This window comes from Uloborus diversus, chromosome 1 (assembly GCF_026930045.1).
Source record: "Uloborus diversus isolate 005 chromosome 1, Udiv.v.3.1, whole genome shotgun sequence".
Taxonomy (NCBI): Eukaryota; Metazoa; Arthropoda; class Arachnida; order Araneae; family Uloboridae; genus Uloborus; species Uloborus diversus.
The window spans coordinates 170,411,805-170,435,087 of record NC_072731.1 but is presented as its reverse complement, the minus strand read 5'-3'; the positions used below and the strand labels follow the sequence as shown (position 1 = coordinate 170,435,087).

The following is a 23,283-nucleotide window of genomic DNA, read 5'->3' as shown; positions in this document are numbered from 1 at the left end:
TTAACTTTTATCTTTTGAATGTCTAGTTAAACCCTTTGGTAAGTAATTTAAATTTTTTTTTCAACCATGAATTTGGTCCATTACTAATGTGACAATTTGATGTCCTTCCGTTACCAAAATAATACATTTCAGTTCACCAAGAGTCTGTTGTGTATAGAAGGTAATGTTTTTTTTTATGCAAAACAGAATTATGTCCCTTGTCAAAGAGGCATAGTTAGAATGTTAATGTAGATTTAATTTATATGGTTTTTAATGGTAACGGAAGGACAAAAAAAAATACGGTAACGGAAGGACATTTAACTATTAGCTGATACAGGTTAAAATTTAAGAATACTTGTACAAAACAAACTATTATTTAAAGTTAGTAGTCACATTTAAAGCATATATAAGTAATATTCGTACGAAAGTTATTCGTATTTTTTTTTAACTTTAACTATAATTTAGATTTATTAAAAACTGTTTCGTGATTTTATTTCTTCTATTGTATGTGAGGAAAATCATGAAAACTACACTTAAAAGTTCCTAAGCATATGAAAATCATTTTGGTATGACATGTTTGTGATATAACAAGCCAATTCAAGCAGAAGCATTTGTTAAAAAACTTCAAATTTATATTGGAACAATACAATATTGAAACTGCTTTCAGATTTGTTGCCCCAATTCACAGGAAAGGATCGTTGAGAGCATTGATTTAACCGTTAAACGTACTGCGAAGAGATCAGTAAATTCATAGATCAACTTTCAAAAAGTTGGAGAAAAAAATTCCAAAAATATCCAATTCTCATCCTGACACACAAAATATGAGCTATTTGAATCCTGTAACAAGTTATGTTATTGAATAGAGTAAATACTTCAACAAATTGAAGGAGATTTCACTTCAAAGTCAGCAGACTGACTTTGAAAGTCAATAAATAATGTTGAAAATGAAGATACAGCTGAACCAAAAGCACCAAATCACAAGAATATGGCAAAGGATTCATTAACGTTTGGACAAGTTTTGTTTATTGGATGTAAGGGAAAGAAATGATCAAAGAGCAATGTTGCACAGGTACTTCATATAGAAGATGAAGAAATAGAGAAGTATCTTGTTTGAAAATGCATAAAAATGTGGGAATGATCTTCGTGTTTGCTGAGAAGTAAGATAAATATTCTATGGATTCTGATAAAATTATTGAGTATTTAAAGAATTCAGAATTGTAACAGTTGGCTCAGGCATTAGATATCATTGTTTCAGACTGCTGTATTAGCTGAATTAATGCTTATAAGTTGAAATTAACCAAGTTTAATTGTTTTGGACTTCTTGTCCTTCCGTTACACTAAACAGATACATAATTCATATCCTTAAAATAATTATTTTTTGAAACTAAAGGTGAAATTGTAATGATTGAACACTCCCGTATGTGGTCTAATTTTTTTAATAGAATTTTCCCTTTTATAGTCTGGCTGAACTTTTGGGGAGAGCATAATGGCGTGAAAATCATGTCGCAAAAATGTCCTTCCGTTACCATTTTTTAAATTTGATTTTTAAAATGTTATTTTCATCAGTTTTTGGAAAAATATGTATTTTAATATGCTCACAGACAGAAATGTATCTATTTTTTTTTTTTTTTTTGTAAAACTGACCTTCTTTTACCGCTGGAATCCACCCAATATTACTTACTTTTTCATTAGAAAATAGTATGACTTCGTTAGTTACATATGTTCATTGATTTGCAATTTAGAAGAAGAAAAAGTATTGTAATAACTGCATCGCTATTTTAAATAAATGCAAGTGAAGCTTAAAACTGCATTAGGAAAAAGTTAAGTGATTGTTTTAATCTGTTATTAAAATAAATTATTTAAAAAAATGTATTTTTCTACTAGTAACTATGTAAGAGCCAATCCAGAATTTGCAAAAAAGGCAGACATCCTGTGTTTTGATGGAGGTAGACAAAGTGTCAACGATCCTGAACCTTGTGTATGGGGTGAAAGACCTACAAATGCGTATCTTTCTAGACAAGGTGAGTATGCATCGTTTTTAGTGATATTCTCTGGTTTTTACATTTCTTTAAATGAAATTATGCACAGCGAATTTACTTCTTTTTAAAACGAAAGGGTTATTTTATCCTTAGTATGCGCAGAGAGCAAAGTTTTGAATGTATAACGTAAGGGGCTTCCCATGAATAATGTTACCCGTTTTTCACTAAATTGGGACCCCTGTTTGTTGTCATACCTTACCTTACCTCCCCCCTCCCCTCTGCTTGTCCCGTGTCTTGCTATTTTTCAATCGCATATTTTTATTTAAAATTATGTGAAATCATAATGTTTGTTACCTCCACCCTCCCCTTTTCAGAAAATTTAACAATTTCACGAACCCCACTGTCCTTCAAAGCAACATCATTTGTGGACGCTGGACGTTTCCTAAAACGTGTGTCGATGCTATTGATATTAAAATCTGTTTTTCAACGCAAAAATGACGGACTTGATTCTATAAGTTGTTAAAATGGAATGCATGCAGCGTCTCTCCGTTTAACCTACAAGACCTCTATTTTCTCAACCGTTAGTCTTATGTACATACTTCCAACTCTGAAAAAAATGGTCAAAATGAGATGCAGAGTAAAGATATTGAAAGTTTGAAACGAAAAAGAAATTTAGTGGAAAAGTACTGAATCTTAAATTTTTATATAATCCCTATGTCCCTTCTTCAAATTTAGGAAAACCACAAGCATTAAAAAAAAAAAAAACCTACAACCAATGTTTACGGAAATATTCAAGCTCAAAATTTTAAGGGATCGTATCGAAAATGAGATTGGAACATATCGATTTACCAGAAGAATACCGATTACAGTAATTTTTGAAGCAAAAGACAGGGTATATATTTATTGCGGTTGAAAAATAAGAAAATGTTTCTTACGGTGCGTAAAAACACATTACAAAAGCTGCTACAATTTGATGGGGGAAAAAAAAAAAAAAAATTTATAAAATCGTTATATGGCTCCTGAAAACCACGAATGTACAGTAGTGCAAAAGTTGCAAAACGATGCATTGTACATCTCAGCGAATATTGATCGTATTGAAAAAAATTGTTAATGTTCGAATTGTTTGGTTATGATTTCTCTAAATATGAATGGGGTGGAGGGGCATAGGATACCATGTAAAAAGTTAGATTTCGTATTTTGACACAAGATTCTTTTTTCGCTTCTAAGTTTGACTATCTTAACCCTTTCGGGTGCGGTGGTCACAAAAAATAAGGAATCCAATTTTAAAATTTCTCTAAAAAAAACTTTTTTTCTTTAAAACCCAATAATCGCTGTATATATAGGTTCTATTTCTCTTAATACACATAGATGGCAGCACTATTAAATATGACTCTTTTTTTTTTTTTTTTTTTTTGTTGGCTTTTTTTCTTGTTCAAAATATCTCAATTTTCAAGCTGAAATCCAATCATTTTTCCGAGATTTTAAAATTCACACCATGAACTAGATTAGTCAGCTATTTTCTCTCAAGCATTCTTGAGGTATTCAATCATAGTTTTGCAAAACATTCGAGTTCATTTTAGAATGCAGAAAGTTTCTTTCCAAGTGTAAACACCGCGCTTCTAGATAGAGCTTTGATCTCACTGCAGTGGATGAAAGTTGTAACTTGATACATTTCAGAGAAGGGGAACCTTGACACAGAACAGCTGAGTTTGAAGCATCCATTACTGAACACATCTGAGATTTGCTTTTCTTGCCAGACAGTTGTTTATTTTTTATATTCTCAGCTTTGATTTTTTTCTGTAAATGGTATTATACAGTCGCATTTTTTTTCATATAATATTTTATAGCACAAAAAGAGGGCACATAAAGCAAGAACAATATGCAAAAATTTTTTTTAACATTTTAAGTTGTTTATTTAAATTATTTTTGATAATCTGTGTGAACTTCCTTGAATTTTTTTTACCTTTAGTCTAGAATTTTTACAGTAAATACATTGGATTTTGTGTTCTAAACATTCTTAATGGGAAAAATTGCCAAAATAGTTCATAAAATTTTTTAAAAACTTAAAATGTTTGCAATTACTCCAACTGAACTACGTGGTAAAAATAACTACTTAAAAAAATTGCTCTAAAGTGGCGGTGGTCACAAATGGGGACACCTCCCCCCCCCAGCTGAAGGGGGTAAGTTAAAAAAAAAAATTTGACGGTAAAATCTGTGTCAAGATATCCAATTTATCCCATCCATTGTATTTTTTTTTAAATTACATTTCAAAAATTTTAATGACCTGCGTCTGTAAGGGTTAACTCTGTATCTCATTTCGACCATTTTTGCAATTGGAAGCATGCATCTACGACTAACGATTGCGAAAACAGAGACCTCTCTGGTTAAACGGTGACACGATGTTAGAGCTATGATTTCCTCCTTTCAATCAGTTCATTTCCATGCTTTTACATAACAGAAAAAAAAAAGTTTGCTAAACCATATTGATTCTAGATATATTAAGCCATAATAAATAGTTGAATGCAACTAGTATAGTTTGCTGTGGAAGTGTTCTTCGATAGCTGGTTCTTCCTTTTCCAAATAGTAAAGGGTTTTTGTCATCTTCAAAATATATGAACAAGCTTTATACATAACTATTTAAAACTGAACGAGGTGAAAAATTAGTGAATGAAATCAGTGTTTTTTTTAAAGTAAGAATTAGTAAAAATTTCGCTCACGGTCTTATATATTTTTCAGTGACTCCTAAACAGCGGGAAAGACTGGTGAAAGTTTTTCTGGATATGCAAAATCGATACAGCAAACCTTCAATGAAAAGACCAGTTTGGTACTACAATACGTTTTTATCGTACATAAACGCAAGTGGATTGGAAAGAACACCAAACAAACGGAGCACTTACATCACCTATTTAGGTATCATAGTTAAATTTTGATGTAATTTAAGCTAAGTCTTGCTGTTTCTTTCACAAGAGAACCTCTCGCCAGTGAACTGACCATCGACCCAGGTATTGATAGATTCGTAATTTTTCCGTCCCTGTGCATGGCTATTTAACATAGTCCTCCGATTATAATTAGTGGAGATATCAATTAATAACTTTTTGTTATAATGCTTAGATTTCGACATAAAACTCTTATTTTTCGAAGGTTTTCCTCCACTCAAATTATTATTTAGTCTTCATCTCCACTTTCCGGGTCATTGATGAACAATGCTTCTATTAAAATTTATAACGTGTTGAAAATCATTGAGAAGAAAGATCTGTTGCCATTTTTGTTCACGAATATGAACAAATAAAATTCTGGCAAATTGTTTTGAGGCTTTGCCTGTAATCGGGGGATTTTAAACGTTTCTTTTTTGGTTATTTTTCCGCAATCTGTCGGGAAATTTTACAGATTTTTCTTTGTTCAAGCGTGATTGTTGAACACGCTTCACGTGTCATATCATTTATTTTCGAGATAAACCGTACAAAGCCGGGCGATGCAGCTAGTATATATAATAATAGTATATATTTTTAAATTTTAATGATTGATGAAAGTCTCTTTTTTTTTCTTTTTGTGTGTTTTTCGGGTGATCTAAGTTTTACTAATGCGGTATCTAGAGAAAAGGTGGAGAAAAATTTTGTTTGAATGAAAAGTCAAGCTAAAAGGTTGAGAGATCACTCGCGCCTGCATTTGTGGTGTATCATTTCCTTGTTGCTGGGTTCTACAAAATACCCCACGCTGTTGATCGCGTGTTATGTTGGGGAGGGTGGCACAAAGCGGGTAGGTTTTCGAAGGTTTGAGTGTTCCAGCAGGGAATTAAATATTCTTTATGTGCAAAATATTTCTTTTGTTAGCAACAGTGTTAGGGCAGCTTTATTTGTTTCTTCTTAGAATGTGTACGTCTAAAGATGGATATATTTATTCGTTATATGTTGCATATTGAAATGTACAGTTTAATCTGAAGAGCATTTTTATCACCTCTCATGAGTGTTACCCATTTATTTTGTAATATTGTTTTAAGTATAGAAATATACAATTAGGCAGTAATGTATTTTTTGCTAAGGAAACGAGAGATATAATTAAATTTTAAAAAACAACGAAGGAATTTATTCCAGCGAAGAATTTTTCTATAAATCTCATAAAAACTACCGCTCATGACGGTAACTTGGAACAGGTAACAATCATGAGAAGGGAGTAACACTGATGATAAAAGAGACCCAAATAAAGAGTAGATCCCAAGTTATAGAAAGTGCGTTATCTTTAAATCATACCTTTATCAAAGAGATATATTTTTTCATAATTATATAATAAAATTCACATTTATTAAAAATTGAGGAGTGAGCACATACAAAAAGCCAATGTTTGCACAAATGAGATTCATGTGTGTTGTTTAGAATAAACTTTAATTCTTAAGAAAAGATATTCAAAAAACAACATATTTAAGAGGAACTACAGTCAAAACTCTACAACAAACTATTTTTTGAGTCCATTTCTCATGGGTGTTACTATATCTAAAATTCAGCATTTGTATCAATAAGCTTTTTCTTTAAGCTTTAAAAATTGGTTTCAATATTGAAAATTTTCAGCTATTCATGGTAATTGCAATAAAAACATTTAATGTTAAATTTAATATGTTTTTATCGTAAATTTTACTTTTATTTAGGAAACAAAGTAACACTCATGAGAAAAACAGCTATCCAAATACTTAAAATATCATAAACAAATATTTAGACCATTTTGTCTTATTACTGAGCATTTAAGATAGTTTAACCAGGATTTGTTAGATTATTCATTTTTAGCAAAGAAATTACAGAATGTTTTACAAATTTAACACTTATGAGAAAAACTGAGACTTGCCAAGTTTCTAAAATAAAAACATATTTAACTCATAAATAACCACCTGGTTAGAAACTTATAAAGTGTAAGTCATTTATACCTAGGGAAGTTTTAAGGCTTAGAGCAATAATAATTTTCAAAATGTGTCGAACCTAATGTGTCAATGCATCTGAAAATCACCCACTTACAAAAAAAAAAAAAAAAAAAAAGGGTGACATTTTTCACTTCTTTTTTTCCCGGGGAAAAGTGAAAAATAATATATCTTCCAAAAAAATGGTTTCTGTCTAATAACTAAAAATATTTTTTTATCAAATAAATGAGGAAATAAGAGAAATAATAAGGGAATGAACAGATGATGTGTGTGTGAAGTAACGGATAAATGAATAAAATAATTAATCAATACACGAGAAAAAATAAATGAAAGTAGCAAATAAATAAGAAAATAAGTAAATGGGTCAATAGGTGAATTTTCAAATGAAGGGATAATATTTAAATAGATTGAATAACGAAAGAATTCGAAAGTGCTTTAATAAATAACTGAATAAGTAAACAAAATGAAGTCTTTCCCTTTGCCCCCGCATGCACTTGACTAATCGTACAAAATATTTAAAATAAAAAATAAACGTAATATTAAATAAATACTGCACCGGATCTTAGTCGGTTTCAAGCAGGGAGGTAGACTTTTTTAGAGGGCGCTGTCGGCGAGCCGCTCCCAGGAACTCTACTCCCGACAATCGCAGCAAATCAGTGTAAATGATGTTAAGTTTCTCTTCTTTTTTTTTTTTTTTTTTTTTTTAGAGGCAGCTACTAAAGCAAAAAAAGGAAAAAAAACTGCTGGAAATTGGTTGTAATAAGGGGTCGATGTAATGGAGGATGTACGGCTTTCGTCCACAGAAGTTTGCACAGTATTTTGATTTAAAAATTCATTTTATTTTTCATCACCAACTTGCCGAATTCGTCTGCTATTAATATTGCGCTGTACGATGTTTTATTTTTTACGAGTTGGAATGTTTCTATTCCTGTAAATAATTGACGAAATGAGAGTATAGTAGAATTAATTACGTAAATACTTTTTTTTAATTAGTTGTAAATTTCGTGACATGTTTCGAGAACTAATTAAAACGAAACAATCTTTAACAGTAGGGTACTAACAGAAAGAACATTACTGCATTATGATAGCACTGAACACTAGATATCGTAATTTTCATTATTTTAAAATTTATGAAGTTTATATGCAGTGTGGGAACACTACTATTTCTGGCCTGGCTTCCTTTTTCATGATGTTTATATTTTTCTCAGACACTACTCCGCGAACTTCATTATTAAAACTAAGTTCTGAACTTTTGCGAATTTCCTTTTCTTGAACTTTAATTGTACGTATCGAAGATTAACTCATACCTAATTGTCGTGCTACCTTCGAGGCACTTTATAATTGTTTAAGCATCGAGAATCTTTACCTTTTTTTGCATTGTCAGAAACTGTTTTTCTTCCCACTTTTGCTCGCTTGAGATGAAAGTCCTTGTTTGGAAACCATTCTGTTTTATCAACGCTCATAAGAAGGAAAAACAAAACCGTTAAGAATCGGAGCGGTAATTTGTATAAACTAAAGCAAAGCGTTGTTTAGACTAATACAATGTGTGAACTTCCGCTGTCAGTGATGCTAAAGAGATGAAAGTCTATTCACGACACCAATATTTAGTGTCAACAAAGCCCATTCTAATGCTCTGCTACTCCTTTCCTAAAAAATTCATATTGCAAGCGAGTAATTTGCGTCAGCAATAAAAAATTCATAACTCATGAAAAGCTCGCGTTATAGCCATTTCGCGCAAGTCGGATCGCGTTGTAGCGGGATCCGACTGTATTTACTCACTGCTTAAACAGAACTGCTATCATTTTTTTTATTATTGCATTTTTTTCGACAATCGAATGGGGAAAAAATCGAGAAGCCTTATTCATTCAAAAAATTATACCTTGGAACGCTTTTTTGAGATAAATTTTCTGTTGAAATTAATCAAGTTTTCGTAAATTACAATTTACTCTTATTGTACATGTGTTTTTTAAATGAAAAAGGTTTCCCGATTTTTTTTCGATTTGGTTGTAGAAAAAAATGCAATAATAATAAAAAAAAACAATGATAACAATTATGTCTAAGCAGAGTGAGTAATTACATGAATAAAATTATTATAATCAATATCAGCTTGAAGTTAAGTAAATAGAACATTAACATTTATTTTTATCTGTTAAAGGTCGTGAGAGCAAAAAATTATTTCGCTTTAATTAGTTCTCGAAACATGTCACGAAATTTACAACTAATTAAAAAAAAGTATTTACGTAAATAATTGTAATACATTCTCATTTCGTCAATTATTTACAGGAATAGAAAAATTCCAACTCGTAATAAATAAAACATCGCACAGCGCAATATTAATAGCGGACGAATTCGGCAAGTTGGTGATGAAAAATAAAATAAATTTTTTCATCAAAATACTGTGCGAACTTCCTGTGGACGAAAGCCGTACATCGTCCACTATATTGGCCCCTTATTACAACCAATTTCCAGTAGTTTTTTTTTTTTCTTTTTTTGCTTTAATAGCTGCCTCTAAAAAAATGAGAAACTTAGCGTCATTTACATTGATCTTCTGCGATTGTCGGGATCGGCTCGCCGACAGCGCTCTCTGGAAAAAGTGAACAAGCGTTGCCACTTTTACACTAGCAAACCCGTAGGACATTTCTCTCCTTCTTACTTACTCCGTGGTTTCAAGAAATATTTAAAATGCTAAAAACAAGAACTTAATCACTTTTAAGACCCAAAATAATTTTTGGTTTACTGCAAAATATAATAATATGAGAATCAATTTATGAAAATTGCTTGTATTATAATATGCTTTGATCTTCAGCAGAAATTTTGCCTGACTGGCGTAGACGACATATGGCCCTACATGGTTAAAATTTTACCAGATAGGTGGCGCTAAAGGCACAGCAAATATTTCCCTACTTCACTTTCTCCCACTATTTCCCATTTCCCACATTCCCCTATTGTAATTTCATTAACAAGGCATTACTAAAATTTAAGATAATTTATTGCTATTATTACTACACTAGAAAATCGTGGCATGACGGATGCAAATTGCTTCTACATTTGAGTGTTATTTTAGTTCTATTTTGATAGTTGAAATTGTAACCATAACTACCGTGGATTAACACTAAAATCCAGTATATAGCGTTAATTGTTGACCTCTTTTTAGTTTCTTCCTTCTCCTAAAGTTACCATCTTAGCAGTGAAACAGTTAAGTTACCGGATCCACTTCTGCGTTTTCAAAATAAGGCATTTCCTTGCTGCCAAAAAATATTATCAAATTATAAATACCTTTCTGAATTTTTGGTGCTTCAACAATGAAATAACGCCATCTCACATGATATGGCTAGAGCCGCTATATAGATTGGCCGACGCATCAGCTTAAGCTTAGCCATTTTGGATCGGAATTTTCATTGTTGCGCTACTAGGGCTACCACAGCAAAGTTTCGGATTTCGCCAAATTTGCTAACAATTCACGTGCCGCCATTAATTGCTTACAGTGAACAATTACCAAACGCGATAACTGGCCAGAAAAGACAACCACTCAAATATGCGCTCCGATCCAAAATGGCTAATCTTAAGCTGATGCGTCGATGGCAAGAGATTCATTTTTGGTGTCGTCAGAGCGTTAGTACTCAATCAGTTATTTTATCTATTACCATGTATATGAGGATTATTATTGTTATTTTGTAGGTGACTTCATTCACACCATTCGCAAACCTCGAATGGGATGTGTTGGTAATTATGACGCTGGTTTTTGCGTTACGTCCGACAAAGAAATGTCGAAATGCGAAGATTTCTCAAGATCTGCAGATACCCGAGGAATGTGGCCTAGCATCAAGTGCATCAAATCACCGTCGAAAGAAGCTTGTATGCAGAGAGCAAAAGACGGGCATGCACAGTTGGTAGTCTTGGAAGGTGGGGATGTGTACAGGGGTGGCAGGTATGCAACTCTCGTTACGCATATTTTTTCAATGTTTCCAAATGGATGTAGATGCTCAATGTCTGTAACTGCTGTTGAAAGTGTCTAATCATTTAACGATAAACAATTAGCAACTGAGCATAGTAGAGAAGAGGTGAGAGGGAAGTGGGATATAGAGTAGATTAGGACAGATGGAATTTCTCTTGTAGTTTTAAGCACTAAAAACTTAGAAGGTACAGTGAACTCTCGATTATTCGCGACCGGATTATCCGCGAGTCAACCAACGATCGGGAATTATGTACTTCAACAGTAAAAAGCAAATACCAATGGCTTTTTTTCGTCGAAAAAGTAAATTTAAACTCAGCTTTTGTTTTATTAATTAACTAGTGGTACTCGCAAGGCTTTGCCCATAGTAGAAAATTAAAAGGTCATTTGGTTCGCCTGTATAATTAATGGATGATGAAGTTCTCGTCAATTTGCTTTGTTAATTTTCCTGCCCATGTTATGGGCCCACGTTATGATAATTTACTCGTTCATGTTATGAAAATTTAATCTTCCATGTTATGATGATTCGCTCGGTAAAATGTTCTTAAAATTGGAATAGAAAAAGAACAAAATCGAATTTCTGAAAAATCGCTTCTAGGTGTTCACCGCTATGCTACGAACGAATTTTGTGACAAATTTCATGAAAATCGGCCGAACGGTAGAGGCGCTATGTGCGTGACAGAGATCCAGAGATTCAGACACCCAGACTTTCAGCTTTATTATTAGTAAAGAAAAGATTTATTTTTTGTGCTTTCTTCCTTTCACTTGTTCCTTATCGATGTTACATTCTGTTGTGCAAAGGTACGAAACATTTTCAGTGTTTTAAGAAAGTATTGTGCATCAATACAGCTAAATTTTTGAAGAAGGATAACTTTTTCCTTATTTGCCCCTCATTTTATCCTTTTTTGCGCTTTGTCCGCAATTTTTATTATCCGTGGCACTTGTGCCACCTAATTTCGAGGATAATCGGGAGTTTACTGTACGCCATATTTTAAGCCACAACCCAAGTGTCTTACTTTACCTCCGTCAACATTACCCACTATAAATAAATTTTTTTAGAATAATACAAAGCGAATATGTTTTAGATAATTAATCTTTGAAATTAGATAGTTAATTGACATTAACTTTAATGAATCGCTATTTGAACTGTTTTCAATAACATTTATGCACATCCAAAGAGTGCATTTAATAGCATACTTATCTGCTGATACTTTTCTCCACCACATCCCCCTCTTAGCAGATGCGCCTTATCTGCTGATACCGGTTTTATCTGTTGATACTGGTTACTAAGAGATAGCCTAAATATCTGCTGATACTCAATTGTTACAGTCGAATGTTTCGCGTGAAATGTACTCTCTGAATACGTTTTTCTGAGTTTTTGTACCTCAAAATATCTTGAAACACTTTGGAAATACGACAGCTTAGGGCTTGTGAAGGTTCGAAAACAATAAAGAAATTATTATCATTTTTTGAAATCTTACAATTTTTTACCAGGTTAAAATTAACTTTTTATTATTAAATATATTTTATTATTTCCATATTTTCAAATCTTTTATGTTTAATTTTGTTAATTTATTATTTGCAACTATCCCGGAAAAATTAGACAAAAAAAAAAAAAAAAAAGAAACGTGAAGGTTTAGAAAAATTTGCAAAGAGCTTCAAATTCTCTAGCTTCCAATATAATAGATTAATATCGATGAAACAATGTTTTCACTGGTTCAGGTTACGAATGTCAGATTGTTTGACCCTCCATCAGACGCTCGAACCGCCCTATTGAGTCTTCCCTTCCATTTGGTTAAAGAAAGCTTCCATCAGCGGTTTGACTGTCTGACCGAGGGTCGAATCGTTTAATGAATATGACTTTACGTCTTGTATTCATCCATTTCATGCAAATAATAATTTTCAAATGATGTGCTCTCATTAAGAAACATGATGCTTATTAATCCAAGAGCCCATGAGTACCAGACCTACGTCATAGTATAAAGGCCCAAAATTTGTTTGTGTAAGGACATCACAACAGATAAGAAAGATTCGCTATTATTTAAGCTGAGTCATGCTGGCTTTGGCAGGAAATAGCTGCAAAGTTGCGTAAAATTGCTGCAAAAGCTAAACATCATAGATTCATTTCATGTCACGTGACCTGGTGGTCCCCATTCAACGATCTCCGGAGGACGTTTTAGAGAGGTGTAGGCATGCCTTTTAAACTAACCTAAGCACCTTTTCAGCTTCCAAGACACAAATCACGAGGATCTAAGATACATCCAAAAAAAAAGAAAAAAGAAAAAAAAAAAGAAGAAAGTGGCCTCCAATGGGGGAACCGTGCTAAACACGGCAAACCGTTTCACAAAGATCGTTCGACATTTTGGAGCCCTTTTTTGCTTTTATCGTTCTTATAGATCCTCAGGTCTCAGAAGCTGAAAATTTGCTTAGTTGAGTTTCAAAGGCATGTCTGCATCACTATAAAATTTCGTCAAATCAGAGACGGATGGGTGGAGCCGACGAGGTCACTTGGCATGGAATGACTCAGTTTTTGACGCAACTTTTGCTACCCGTTTCCTGACTTAGCTGGAAGCAACTTTTGCTACCCGTTTCCTGCCCAAGCCGGACGCAACTTTTGTTACCCGTTTCCTGCCTAAACCGGACGCAGCTTTTGCTACTCGTTTAATGACTCATCTTAAATAATAGCGAAACCTTCTTACCTGATGTGATGTGCTAACGTAGAAAAATTTTGGGGCTTTATACTATGACGTAGGTCTGGCGCTTACGGGCTCTGGCTATACACTGTGTTCCGTTTTAACCTACAAGACCTTTATTTTCGCAAGTGTTAGTAATAGATGTATACTTCCAATTGCAAAAAAGGTTTAAAATCAGATGCAGAGTTAGGACATTGAAAATTTGATGCAAAAATAAAAATGAATCCAAAAATACAAAATTTAACTTTTTATACGGGCTCTAGGTCCCCTAACTAATATTCAGAGAAATAATCTCCATTGAAAACTATTATTGATACAAAAAACTTGATATTTGTGTGAGCAAGGAATAACTCAAGGAGATATTCCAGTTTAAAGTTTTAAGGGACCATACAGAAGACGAGATTAGAACTTATATCTCTTTCCGAAGAATGACAGGTCGTCAAAGTAAGAAAAAGAAGGTATTTATCCTTTTCATTGCTATTCAAAAATAAATGCAAATGTTATGACGTGATACACAAAAACACACGACAAAACCTCGAATAATTTGAAAAATCACACCCTGCACACATACAACATTAAACACTTTTTAACCTCTATATTTTCCCCCAAAAGGTGTTATTGACGGCGAGTGAAAAGTGGTGTAAGTCAAAAAACACTGCGTTTCATATCTCGGTGAATATTGCTCATACTAATTTCAATCTTTTTGTTTTAGAATTATTTTTCAATGGAGATTATTTCCCTACACATAAGTTAGGGTACCTGGGGCCCGTATAAAAAGTTAAATTTTGTATTATTCGACTCATTTTTATTTTCACTTCAAACTTTCAATATCTTAACACTGCGTCTGATTTTGATTATTTTTGCAATTGGAAGTATACATCTAGGACTAACGGTTGCGAAAATAAAGGTCTTGCAGGTTAAAACGTAACATCCTGTATAACTTTGTGATACTTAATTATTCTCACAGATATTTTGACCTGCAGCCCGTTGCTAGGGAAGATTATAGCGGTACCGACGCAGCGTTTTATGCTGTTGCTGTTGTGCGGTCTACTTCTGCTGTTAAGAACCTACAAGATTTAAGAGGTAAAAAAATTAAGCACAGAAATTAATCTCATTAAAAAAAATTTGTATGAAGAATGCGTAAAATATCTTAAATTTGTCAAAATCAGTTCATGGATTTTTTATTACATTAAACACGTTTTGTGGAACACAACTTACATAGCATCAAGAAAATAAAAAATACTAGAAAATAATCCAACTGCTACCGAAAATAACTAAAATTTGAACAACGTGCAAACTTTATTCTGGTTTGAGACTGCAACCTCTTTAAAATTAATTCTATCCTTTATGCATTGGTTTTTAATAACAGATTGCCTTTTATTTCTATTTTGTGGTGTAAATCTCACACCCATAGACATCTTCATTTAGTAATTTGTACGGATATTTTATGTTTAGATTTTCAGCGTTTATATTTTAGAGGAATAATGTCCGCCGCCCTCCCCAAGAAAATATGAGCATAAAAATGGCTAAGAAAAAATATTTATGCTACATGAATGTAATTTTACTGATTCTTTTTCACATTTTATCACTAGCATTTTGATTTTTTTGCAAACCCGCGCAATATTGATGTATTTAATTTATAGGAATGCGTTCCTGTCATACTGGAATGGGCCGAACAGCCGGCTGGATCTTGCCTATTGGAGTTCTACTTTCACAAAATCTACTGCCCTCTAAAAACGGCTGCAACCGAACTGTTGCTGTAGCAGAATTTTTCTCAGGTGGTAGCTGTGTCCCCGGTGCTAACGACCCGAAATACAACCCAGGAAGATCAAACAGTGGGCTTCTTTGCAAACACTGCATTGGAAATGAAAAGAGGCTTCACAGGTACGAACTGTTATAGTTTGACCACGGAGAGATGGCGGATGAACTGGAAGCGGAAGCGGACCTAGCAGTAAAACCAATATCACGTTCTCTGCTGGTACGATCTTGCTGATCCTACCTATTATGAAGTGAAGTTGCCTGCTTCTGCTTCCAGTTCATCCGCCATCTGTCCGTAATCAAGCTATTTTTTTTACCGTATTACCCCGCATTATCCGGCATGCCGGAAAAAAGCGAGATTGACCAGCATGCCGGGAAATTCGAATTTTCTGGCATGCCGAATAATTCGAGGTTTGATTTGCAAAAAAACAAAGGTAAATTTCCCCGTTCAGTTCCTATCAGAAAGCAAACCACTGTAAGGAAAAAAAAAATAAATAAATCCCCAAAGTAACCTTTTTTCAAAACAAATGTGTATTGCATATATAATATGTGCTTGTTATTTATGGTAGGCCATTATTAATGGATTTAATCATATGCCAATAAAATAATCAATTCATAAGCACTCATCGTTACTGCAATTTATTCTTAATTTTTTAAAATAAATTATTTTAGGTTCCTTTTAGAAAAATAAGTTTAATTTTTATTTAATGAATAGTTATGGTAAATTCTTTAGCACTGGTTTAGTGGTGTTAACTTACTGCTTAAATGTTTTCTTACTTAGTTTTAATTTATTTTTTTAAAATAATTATTCGTTATTAAACAATATTTTTCTAGAAATACACCGCCAGCTCAGTCATTTCCAGCCGAGGACTGCAGTTTCGTGCTTATTAGCACTCATCAGCCCGGCATAGGAAATGACTGAGCTGGCGGTGTATTTCATGTATTTCTGCTTTAGCCCTGGCTAACGGGCGGTAATTTACTGAATATACCATGCCTTGCCTTCAATCTTCGAGTTGAACCGAACCTTTGCTTCGGTCACTCTTCTGATCTGTGCTAATTATATTAGCTACCAGTTTGTTTGGCACTCTTGGCTTCCTTAAGAGGTTTTCCTACTCCAGCTCAGTCACTTTCCTATGCTCGACCGTCGCACCCAGCCGTGCGGGGGGCCCGCTACGCGGACCCCCCGGGCGGTGAAACCTAAGGCTCACAGCTAAGTGGTGGGGTGTGTGCGGAGAAAAGTCACTTTCCTATGCCGGGCTGATGTGTGCTAATAAGCACGAAACTGCAGTCCTCGGCTTGAAATGACTGAGCTGGCGGTGTATTTCATGTATTTCTGCTTTAGTCTTGGCTAATGGGCGGTAATTTACTGAATATTTTTCCTGTCAAAGTAACAAATAACATTATAAGTAAATAGTTTTACAAAAATAAACTGTTTATTAATACTGATAAGATATGTATAGAACTTACATTCATTTTTAAGCTGAACATATATTTTTATAGCATTATTTTTTCCCTAACCTCGATTTTCCCGGCATGCCGGAAAGGAGCAGGCAAGTGTTATTGACAATCTGGTGACCCCCGATTTTGCGGCATGCCGGATAATGCGGGGTAATACGGTAAATAGAAAGTTGAAGTTGAGACATTTATTGGAGCTCAGTTGTGCTGAAAGCACAAGGTGATCCATAAGCCAGTAAACTTTTCAAAACCTTATTGAACTATTTACAATAAAACGATGCGTTTTGCACTAGAATTGTCAGAAACACAGACTTTCTTTTTTTTTATGGAAATATACATTCTATAACAAAAAAAAAAAAAAAAAGTCTTGCCAAGAAGCAATCATCCGATTGCTTTGAAATTTTGTATGCATGAGTGTTTTGACTACATATGCAAATGATTAAAATTTTTTGTCCAATGAATGAATAGTTTGATCTCCAGCGCAGCGAAACTGCGCATCCAGCAGATGTACATAAAGAGCAGTTCTTCAGCAGTTGTTAAAACTTTCGGTTTGATTGCGATTCAGATTACCTTTCAACAACTTAAAAATGCCTCTTCGCATGGTTCGTGCTCATTACGAGCAACAATCAGAGTTTAAAAGAGGTCGTATCATTGGATTGAAAGAGGCTGGTTGGTCAAATCGGTGAATCGTTCGTCATTTGATTCGAAGCGATGCGGCGATTCGAAGATGTTCGCCACGGATGGGTGGAAAATGGCTGAGTTCAGCGCCAGGATGGTAGAGCATAGGCGGATTTAGCTCTGAGTTCGTGGGGGGGGGGGGGGGGGGGGGGGGCAGGATTTTTTTTGGAGAAACATTTTTAATTGCCCTCCGCCCTCCCATGTCTTTGTCTGTTTTCTGTGATGCGTAAGGCCATTCTTTACTTTTTTATGTGTCGTTTTCATTACTGTGTGTAATCATGCTGTCCTTTTTAAATTGACCTTAAAAGAGAGGGGGTTGGTATTAAGAGAGTAACGCAGTGCTCCCTTTTAAGTGGGATATAGAATATCTCCAGTTTTAGGGGACCCGGGGGTTATTCCCCCTGAGGAAATTATCTAAAATGGATATAAAATTCTGCATTTTGAAGTCTTATAAGGGTTAATTGGAAATAATAGGCAAATAATTTTTTTTTTAAGTTTTACGCTTTAAAAGTGCTTTGTGATGCAAGTTAATACTTTAAAAGAAATGGTGCACAGATTTAGAGAATAGGTATCAAGAGAGTAACATACTACCCATTTGAACAATTCTTAATTTATACACTTGATAAGAAATAAAATTGAAGCACACTTTGCTTAGGAATTTCAAAGACTTGTCTAATTATTTTCAAGGTTTGGTTGGTTAGATTGGGTTTTTGGTTCAAGAGCCCTTGTAGGCTATACTGCGCCAATTCTTTTCAGGGATTTTAGAACCTATTAATAATTTGTACTTTCCAGCCTCTGAAATTGAGTAGTAGATTATACACTTGTACAGTATTGTTCAAACTTTTTAAGAAACGGCTATTTTAAGTTTAAAAGAAAAAATATACTTTAATTTCCTATTCAAAAAAGAAAAAATCATGATTTTTTTTTGTTATAAGATTTTGGAAGATAAGTTGTTACTACTATATAAACTCCTCCCAAAACTGGGAAGCATTGTCTACTTTGTCCCCCCCCTATAAATCCACCCATGCTTTTCTAAACTGTTCAAACACGAAAAAATAATTTTTTTTTTTAATTTTTGGAAGATGTGTTGTTACTACATAAAGTCCTCCCAAAATTGGGGGGGGGGGGAGGCATTGCCCCCCTCTGACCCCCCATAAATCCGCCCATGTGGTAGAGGTCACCCTAGGGTCACAACAGTTCGTGATGACAGAGTTATTGTCCAATCAGTTGCTACAGCGCTTTCTCCATCTCTATGAACCATCAGATGTTCAACCCAAAAATCATTGTCCATCATGACAATTTACAGATGATTGGGACAGCGAAATCTACGCTCGCGCCGAGAGTGTTCCAAAGAGCGAGCAAGTCGAAGATGAAATCGATTGGATGATCGTGGAATCTTATTACCTGTAAATTTGTATATTGTTGTAATAAAAAAATTTTTTGTTAAAAAAAAAAAGTTTTTTCGAGCCAATATTGGACGGCACTGAGATTCAAATTTTGTTCAGTTTAGTTTTACACATCGAAACAAAAAAAAAAAAACATAATGATCAAATTGTTTTTATTTATTTATTTATTTATTTTTTTTTTTGCAATTTGATACAAATATGATTCCCATTTATTGTAAAATTGGCATAAACCTTGCATGTTTAGCACGTTCGAAAAAATGTTGAATGATTCAATTTCGGAACGTGTGTGTGAATGACGAAAAAAAAAAAAACAATTTCGCAAGCGTCACTCGAGATTAGGTCAGTGCGCGTTCGCGTTTCCTTCCTCCTTTCTCCTTTTTTTAGGTCACGCGATCGGTTCGGCATATATAGTATAATATATTCCACCTCCCTGATATAAATGAAGGAAACGGAGAGACGGGAGATTCATTCGCTGGCTCGGTCACCATGCCTTCTTCTACGTGTTCGATTCTCGCCACCATGAGCAGAGATCATTTCGGTTTTTTCCGCACGAAATACTTGAATTTAATTTGTTTTCTCGGGGATCGTCGCGCGGTTTGTTTACTTTGACGTATTTGTTGAATTATCTTCAAATATGCGTGTTCGATTCCATCGAATACCGAGACATTGACCGTAAAATTCAAGAGTGGCGTAAAGAATTGTTGCTCAAAGAGGACGTGAAAAAATGTGGTATCTACTTCGACGCGCTGGACGAGGACGGACGCCGGGACTTTGTTCGTTTGACGGGCGAACACAAATTGCACGAGAGGTGTCTATACAAATGGTGCTCGAACAAGAACGAATCCTGCCCGTACTGTCGGGGTCCGGTCGACCGAGCTTTTTTGGATTACGTGGACGTCTCCATATCGTACCAGAGATTTTGTAAACTTTACAACTTAATGAACAATCTTAAAGACAGCTTTATGTATTCTATGGAAAAGGATGGCGCACCATTACGCCACCTGCCACTGACGCCTACACACTGCCGAGCTTTATTACAGTGGTGCATGGCTCAATCAGGTTGGAATGATGCCGACTGGGGACGTACAGTCTTTAGCGACAAATTCCGCTTCCAACGGTGTCTTGACGATCATCGAGGACATGTTTGGAGACACCTAGGACAGAGGGAGAACCCTGGTTTCCCCTTTGCACGCCACACTGGCCCTCAACAAGGCCATATGGTCTGGGGTGCCTTTTACTTTGATAGCTGGTCCCCTTTGGTTGTAATTAAAAGTACGCTTACTGCGCAGCGGTACGTCGAAGACAGCCTAAGACCTGTTTTGCTGCCGTTCCTTTTGTATTATCCCCGGCTGATTTTGAGCAGGACAATGCCAGATAACGTACGGCACGTATTGCTATGAGCTGCCTGCAAGCTTTTCAAACTCTTCCGTGGCCTGCCAGATTGCCACATCTCTCTCCAATCGAGCATGTCTAGGATATGATGGGATGGCGATTGCATCTGGCCAGGAATGTTGATAAACTCGTTTGACAACCGGAGTGAATTCGGCAGGAAATACCGCAGGATACCCTCCGGAAGCATTATCAAATTATACAATTGTTCTGATAATTTAACCATTTACTATTATATACATTGCCTTCCTATTCACCAATTTTTGTCTCAATCGGACCACCCCTCTTGGTGCGTCGATTTTTTTTGTTATAGATTGTATTTATTAGTTACATTTTTGACTTAAAAGTGACACTACTGTTATATCCAGAATAGAGTCTAATTATGCGTGAATAGAGCATACGAATTAATTATATGCTCTAGAGTTTCGCCGAATATTGTTTTCAGTTGAAATTTAGATTTATATGTTCTACAGTTGTCTTTCATCTTGTGATTGGACAAGGCTATCAGAATGCTCACCTACTTTCCATTGTGTGTTTTTTTTTTTTTTTTTTTTTTTGAATAGAGCATTATATAGCATTTGTTTCAAATAAATAAAGAAATACAGAAAGGAAAGTGAAATCATCAAAAGAGGAGGTGCATATCTACTCTTGACTTCAGAATCCATTCTTAATTTAATACAGAACTTCATCTTTCAGAACTTGCACAAAAGGTTCTGATCATCGAACAGACAGTGTTATTAAAAGATACGTTCCTTCTGGAATATTTAGCTTTCTCTTTCAGCAGTAAATTGTATTTTCAACTTAAACGACAATTTTAATCATAAGTAAACGTTTGATTTCCGTATTAGGTGTTCCAGAGAGTATTCAAAAGAGAGATTCAGTGGTAATGGAGGTGCTTTTAGGTGTTTGGCTGAGGGCCATGGTGATGTAGCTTTCGTTAAGCACACGACAGTTCCTTATTACACGCATAGACGCAGTCAGACTCCTTGGAGCAAGGACCTCGTACCTTCTGATTTCAAGCTTGTTTGCGACAGTGGAAGCACTGCAACCGTGCAAGACTACGGACGCTGCAACTTGGGGGAAGTTCCACCGCAATATGTGAGTATCTTATATCATTAGAAACTGAGTGTATTTTTGTATCAGCCGATCTATCTACATGTATGTCTTACTTTTTCTGAACGTCAGAGAATTGACGATCGAACCAGGTATCGATAGATTCGTAATTGTTTCGAGCATTATATTTTTGAAGGTTTCGTTTTTTTTACGTCTTTAGTTAGCGGATATATTAATTGAAACGTTTCTTTTCAAAAACCCTCCTACCGCCCGAAGGAAAGATATTTTACATCGGACCAAATTCGACTACAGGACCTTCTTTTCCCAAGGCTACGTTGATCTCGCCTCGATCGGGGTTTCTTCTAATGCGGTTTTTAATGTTTCTATTCTTTTCTGCTTAAAACAGAAATCATTGAATGGTTTGAGTTCATAGTTAAGTTACAAGCCCCCAGCGGACAGGGAAAGGATTTTGTTTTGTTTTTTTTTTTGGAAACTACGAACATTTATTTGATGTTCTGTGTCGCTAACTGACATTTACTTTGCATCATACTCCAAAGATAAATCATCATATTTTAATCTAGGTCGTAACCGGTGGAAAGGTGTCCGAAACTCGAAAACTGCTTCTGGCCAAGTTAATGGCAGATTCTTCGAACTACTTCTCAGACACGTCCAACCTTTACCGAATGCTCCGTCCAGGATCTCCACCTAATCTCTTGTTCAAGGACATGGCAACAGCACTCAGGATCACACCTTTGGGTGCTTCTTACGATCAAGTTCTGGAAAGAAGATTTTTAAAAGCTTCCAAGGCTGTAGATCCTAGGGCATGCACTTAAAGTATTTTATCTCATATTATGGATCTATTTTCTTAAAATAAACTAGTGTTTAGTGATATTTTGAGATTATTTTTACGTACTCACGTGTTTAATCGGTATCAACAATTGATGAAACTTTTATTATTTACTATATATTTTATGTCAGGGGCTCCCAAACGTTTCCGATTCACGGCATTCTTTGGAACGAATTTGAATTGCCTCGCGGCCCCTTAGTCAATCTCTCGACTTTCCAGGGTTATCTTTACATAGTATAAAATGAAGTCTCCAAAAACCGTCTGTGTGTATAAACGCGAAAAACTCGAGAACTACCCGGCCGATTTCGCTGAAATTTTCGCAGCTTGTTTCTTTAAGTTGGGAAAAGGTTTGCAGACCGGTTCGAAAAAATTCGATAAATAGTTCTTTTTTTATTCCAGTTTAGTCCCAATTTTTACATAAATGCCCGAATATGGGCGTGAAAAGTTTTTTTACACATATTAATATTATATACCGTTGGAAAGGGCAGATTTTTCTGCGTTCTACGCAATTTGTTTCAATGGTCTAACTTAATTACGGTGGGAATTAATTGTGTTTTTAGCTCGAATATTTTTAGGCTTAGCAGAAATTGAGGCACTGCTTTCTTCATTAAATATATCAATAAAAGTGAGGGAGTAGAACAACAGTTTTGTTTTTGACACCATTGGAAAGAGCGACTTTTTTTTACTCCAAATCTAACTCAAGCTACGGTCGGAAAACTGAGCTTCTATCTCCAAAGGAAAAAAAGTTCCAAGCTGTTTTAAATCATGTTCAAAAAATCCCAGCTTCATTCAAATTGTTAACCATTTTATTTCTCGTTTCCATGGTTACGCTTTCTAATTCCATCTTTTCTTTCTTCCTTTCTCATTTTAATTCTTAAAAGTATTTTAATATCCGTCGTCATTGTTTGGAAGGGAAATTTTGCATGATGTTTTTTTTTTCTGTTATTTAAGCCTAATTGTTGAATGTACCGGCACTTGACACAATTTTTATTTTCAATGTAGACCAGGGAAAGTCGGGCAACGCAGCTAGTTGTAAATAAATTTACTATTTAAAAATGCTCTGGGCCGTGGAAGCCCGATCGGTAGAGTGTCGGATTCGGGGCCGGAAGGTCCTGAGTTCGAACCTCGATGGTCGAAGATCCACCGTCGTCATTAAAGGGGACTGGGCGACGTTAAATATGCTCGTGGTCT

The 23,283-nt window shown here is 34.9% G+C and overlaps 1 protein-coding gene across 1 annotated transcript; it reads left to right on the top strand.

Annotated features, from left to right (window-relative positions):
- The first annotated feature begins 1,021 nt into the window (after nt 1–1,021).
- Nucleotides 1,022–22,120, top strand: LOC129233490 (transferrin-like). Its single transcript, XM_054867512.1, has 8 exons — nt 1,022–1,136; nt 1,864–2,000; nt 4,695–4,868; nt 10,540–10,789; nt 14,474–14,589; nt 15,150–15,390; nt 21,041–21,290; nt 21,827–22,120. Exons 1-8 carry the CDS (start codon nt 1,096–1,098, stop codon nt 22,076–22,078), a joined length of 1,461 nt encoding a protein of 486 aa, XP_054723487.1. The 5' UTR covers nt 1,022–1,095; the 3' UTR covers nt 22,079–22,120.
- Nucleotides 22,121–23,283: the final 1,163 nt, after the last annotated feature.